We start from the raw sequence: 4992 nt of genomic DNA on the forward strand, positions 1-4992 counted from the left end.
GGGACCCCGTCCCACCCCGTCCCACCCCATCCCAGCACATCCCGGCCCGTGCCCAGCCCGGCAGTGGTGACTCAGGCGATGCTCCTCACCGGCAGCCGCCCGGGATGATTCAGGTTGGAGGAATCTTGCCGTTCCCATCATGGCCATAGCCATGCCTGCAGGCAGCCCTGGCACAGCCCAGCTCTGTGGGGTGCTGCAAGGACCTGGCAGGGAGACAGCCGGATGCAGGGAGAGCCCCATCTCCCCCTACATCCCAATCCACGGAGCTCTCCCCCAGCATCTCTCTCTGTGGGGCCCCGTGCTGAGGCCAACACCACTTGTGCCATGCACAGTGCATGGGGCAAACCAGGCACATGCGAGCAGCGCAGAGTGTGGGGAGCACAGGGCTCCCTCTGGGGTGCAGCATGTGCTCCGGCCCCTTACAGAGGAGGTTCCCACCTGTCACCCCAGGATGGAGCTGCATCATGAAGGGGCTTCATCCCCGTCGCCTCTGGGAATGCTGGACATTCCAGCCCACAGACACCAGCAGGGGAGTCCGCGTGGATGAGAGCCATGGTGGGTGGCCACAGGGACACGTGTCCCAGCAGCAATCCGGGTGGGAACGGAGAGGCCCTGGTGCACCCTGTCCGCTCCCCACCCTGAGCGGGTCGCAGAGACACAGAGGCAGCGTGGGCGTATGCGCTTTATTCCACAGCCAGAGCCCCGCATGGTGCCGGGGGCTGGGGGGGGGGGGGGGGTGTCAGTCCATCACTCGAAGAAGAACATTCCAGGCGTCCGGTAGAGGCAGTGGGGCAGCCCCAGGGGGTACCCGCCACCCCCCTGCAGTGGGATCGTGCCCCCCGTGCCCCACGGCTCCTTCTGCTCGCCCACCCCAAAGTGTGGCTGGCGGGGGGCTGGGGGGGCGGCAGTGGCAGCGGTGGGGGCTGCAGCCAGGAGATGCTCCAGCGCTGCACCGCACGGCCGCTCGTTCACGCAGAAGCTCAGCGCCTGCACCCGGCACTGGTAGCTGCCCCCCAGCGTCTCGGGCCCCGCGCGGCCAAAGGAGCCGAACACGGGCAGGGGGGGCTGCTTGTAGCCGTCGCCGTCGAGGAAGCAAGATGAGGGGGGCTTGCCCGTGCCCAGCAGGGTGCTGGGGAAGACGGGGGGCACCTGCCCGAAGGGTTGGCCCAGCCCCATGGCGGGGGCCGCCGGCTCTTTGCCCTCCAGATCGCCCGGGGGGGACGCGGTGGGGTCTGGGGAGCGCTGCGCGGGGTGGCCGGGCTCTGCGGGCAGCGGGTACTGACCTGGCCGGGGCAGCGGCAGCGTGGCCGGGGGGCCCCCGAAGGCAGTCTGCTTGGGCTGGGGGGGGGCGGGCGGGCGGCTCTCCGGGGGGGCCCCGAGCAGCTCCTTGGTGAAGAACGGTGCTTTGGGCTGCGGGTGAGCACAGAGCTGCCCGGCGCAGCCCGGCACCCCAATACCCTCTGCGCTCTGCTCCGCCATCGGCGATGCGAAGCCGCTCTCCGCCTTCCCCTCCTCCGGCGGCGGTGCCCGTGTGCGGGTTTTGGGGGTCTTCCTGCGCCCCTCATCGCCCTCACCATCCCGCAGGGCCCTTTTCCTGGTGAAGCGGCGGCGGCGCCGGAGGAAGCTGCCGTTCTCGAACATGTTGTAGCAGTCGGGGTCCAGCGTCCAGTAGTTGCCCTTGCCCGGCTTCTTGTCGTCACGCGGCACCTTGACGAAGCACTCATTGAGCGACAGGTTGTGGCGGATGGAGTTCTGCCAGCCCTGCTTGTTGTCGCGGTAGAAGGTGAAGCGGCCCATGATGTAGCGGTAGATGCCGCTGAGAGTGATGCGCTTCTCGGGCGTGCTCTGGATGGCCATGGTGATGAGGGCGATGTAGCTGTAGGGCGGCTTGGTGGCCTCTGCGGGCGGCGAGGGGCCGGGATAGGGGCTGTCGGGGTTGGTGCGGCCGCGCAGAGCTGCGGAGCCGACGGGGAGCTCCGGCTGCATCCTGCCCCGTCCCCTCTCTGCTTGCCCGGCTCCGGCCGAGCCCGTTAAAACTCCCCAACGGTGTGGGGGCGGCGGGCCCCTCCTCTACGGTGCCGTGGGGCCGCCCAGGGCGGAGCGGGGCCCCATCGTCCAGCGCCGGTCCCTGCGGCCGGACGCGCGGCCGGGGCCGGCCCCGGGGCTGGGAGCCAGCGGGCTCGTGCTGGCACCGCTGGGGGGATTTAACGGGTACGGGAGGTTCCCGGGGCGCAGGGCTCATCCCGCCCGCTCGCAGCGCTCGGCCCCGGGCGGTGGTGATGCGGTGTGGAGCGGGGCGACGCCGTGGGGTGGGAGGCTGCAGTGTGGGGATGGGGCTTCCCGGGCAGCCCCGTCCCTGGGGTGGTGCTGGATCCCTGCTCCGTGCCGCGTCCCTGCTCTGAGCCAGGTCCCCGTGCCATGCTGGGTGCGTGCGCTGTGCTCAGCTGCCTGGGCACATCACCTCTGGGGTGCAGCACAACCCCACCCCCGCCAGGAGCCCCCTCACCCACCACCGGGGGAAACTGAGGCACAGGCAGCGAGTGCTTTCGGGACGTGGTGCCTGGAGGTGAGGGCAGCTCCTGGGCACCTCGCTGCTGCCCACAGCCCTGCCAAGGGGCCGGGAAGCAGAGGGCAGGGCGGGGCTCGGTGCAGCATGGCTCCAAGCAGGGTGCTCGGCTCCCGGTGTCTCTGCGGTGCTCGGCTCTGCCCCACTCAGCTCCTCCGCAGCCTGCACCCCTGCACAGCCCCAGCCCCAGTGCCGCAGCCGGCGGTACCGAAACAGCCTTTATTTCTACAGCTCACAAACAGCAAGTCCCCACAGTGCGATGCACAAGGACAGAGCTGGCTGTCCCCTGCTGGGCACAACTGCACCCAGCAGCCCCCGCCGTTTTCTTGGGGAATAAATACAGCGCTCCACGCAGCGCCCCGCTCCAGCCAGCATCCATCTGCATCCGTCCCCGCTGGATGCTCTGTGGCTTTATGGCATCGCCGCTGGGCGGCCGCGTGTCCCCAGGCTTCGTGTCCCCTCTGCTGCCCGGCTCAGGGCTGGCAGAGCTGCTGCAGGACGTGGGCGATGCGCCCGGAGGCGGTGGGTGCGCAGGGCTGGGGGCAGCCCCGCAGCAGTGCAGGACCCAGGCGCTGGGCATGGTGGAAGAGCTCTCGTGCAAACACCGGCTCCACCTGTGGGGCACGGAGCTGCTGGGAGGATGGGGTCCGCGCCGGGCACCACAGGTCCCCATCGCCCCACTGATGGGCACGGGGATCAGCATCCCTGTGCGTACTCACGTGGGCCATGATGAGCTTCTGGAGGTGGCGGCCGGTGCTGGTGGGGTACTCCTCACCAAAGCACAGGTGGATTTGGTACTGGGGTTCTGGCTGCCCGTGGCTCAGGTACCTGCGCAGTTCTGCAACACCGCACAGGGATGAGACCCCACAGCCCCAGAGCTGGCAGTCCACCAGCGGATGGGACCCATGGTAGGGACGGGACCCCCGGGGCTGGCAGTCCCCAGGGCTGCGGGGCAAGGAGGGCACTTACCCTCCAGGAACTGCTGCGTGTCCAGCAGCTTGTAGGTCTTCTCCCGCTCCAGCTTGTTGGGCCAGTCCCGGTGCGGGGCCAGTGGCCCGTTCCAATACACCCTGCCCTGGCACTGGCGCTTCATGAAGACCCCCTCGGGGGCCACCCACAGCAGCACCCCACGCTCCAGGTGGGGCAACAGCCTCTCCAGCACCTCAGTCACGGCAGCCGCCCACCCTCTGCCTCCCAGTGCACGTGGTGGGGGGAACTCGATCTGCTCCATGCAGGAGGGGCCGTAGGGGCCCTCAGTGCGCGAGGCGATGCGGCAGCCCTCGGCCGTGCGGGTGGTGAGCTCCTTCACCAGCACGTCGCAGTAGTACAGGCGGATGTGCAGCCAGCAGTCTGCAGGAAGCGGGGGTCAGCGTGGGGCTGGGGGTCGCGGGGGGGCTGCAGCCTGGCTGGCACAGATCCTACCTGAGTGGTTGACATCCTCGGCAGGGAGGAAGGATGGGGCCCTGGGGAGTAGGTGGCTGCGGGTCGGGCTCCAGCCGTAGAAGATTCCCCGCACGTGGTACCCTGGGTTGGGGTGGAGGTGGTGTGGGCACCAGGAGAGCAGGGTGGCTCCTGCAGGGCGGTGACTGTTTCTGTCCTTGGTCCCACCCTGTGCCCCCCCCACCACCAGGCCGTTCTCTCACCTCGCTCTGCTGGATGGGCAGTGAACAGGGGCAACGTAGGCGTGTGGCATGTCCCCACTGTGCCTCGGTGGCTCTCCTCAGCCATGTGGCCCTGGGAACAAGAGTAGCCACAGTGAGGGCAATGAGGGATCCTGAGCCAGCTCCTGCTATCCCTGGGCCCCCAGGTACAGGGAACCAGGATGGATGCTGGATGCGGGCAGGGGGAGCAGCCATAGGAAATGGGGATTTGGGGTCCCACCTCCCCACACGCTCCCCGGTGGGGGATGGCTCACCTGTGGGTCCTTGCTGGTTGTGGGCTGCATTCTACCATCCTTCTCATCCTTCTCTGTGGGGAGCAGGGAACAAAACACTGAGCCCCAAAAACTGCACAGGGAAAGCCAGCCCAGTCCTGACCCCAGCACAGCGCTTTGCCTGAGCACAGCCCAGAGCACCACAGAGGATGAGAAGCAGGGAGGAAGGGGAAGGAGCCCATAGGATGTGGGACACTGGGGAATGGCACAGCAGCCTGGCAGGGGGTACCTGTATCCCGGGTGCCGTCGCACACGATCTGGTACACTTTGTAAGGCTCGGAGATGTCCAGCTGGCTCCGCTCGGGCACCTCCTGGAAGTCGGTGCTCTTGTTGAGGGCGCAGCGCAGCCGCGTCTTCCAGGTGGATGGGTCCGCCTTGTCCGTGCCCTCGTGGTATTTGCCCTTGTAGACGGCCCAAGCCTGCGGGAAGAGCGGGGGCTGTGCTGGGGGGGCGGCACGGGAATGGGAGGAGCCCGTGGGTGGGAGCCCGAAGC

At 68.5% G+C, this 4992-nt stretch overlaps 1 protein-coding gene across 1 annotated transcript; it reads right to left on the bottom strand.

The window, feature by feature from the left end:
- Positions 589-2120, bottom strand: FOXS1 (forkhead box S1). Its single transcript, XM_021416736.1, has one exon. The coding sequence runs from the start codon at positions 1984-1986 to the stop codon at positions 748-750; it is 1239 nt and encodes a 412-aa protein (XP_021272411.1). The 5' UTR covers positions 1987-2120; the 3' UTR covers positions 589-747.

The sequence above is a fragment of the Numida meleagris genome, chromosome 19 (assembly GCF_002078875.1).
Source record: "Numida meleagris isolate 19003 breed g44 Domestic line chromosome 19, NumMel1.0, whole genome shotgun sequence".
In the NCBI taxonomy this organism is placed as follows: Eukaryota; Metazoa; Chordata; class Aves; order Galliformes; family Numididae; genus Numida; species Numida meleagris.

What these genes read in the sequence shown, in the direction of transcription:
- FOXS1 (XM_021416736.1), bottom strand. Translation starts at nt 1,986, where the DNA reads ATGCAGCCGGAGCTCCCCGTCGGCTCCGCAGCTCTGCGCGGCCGCACC.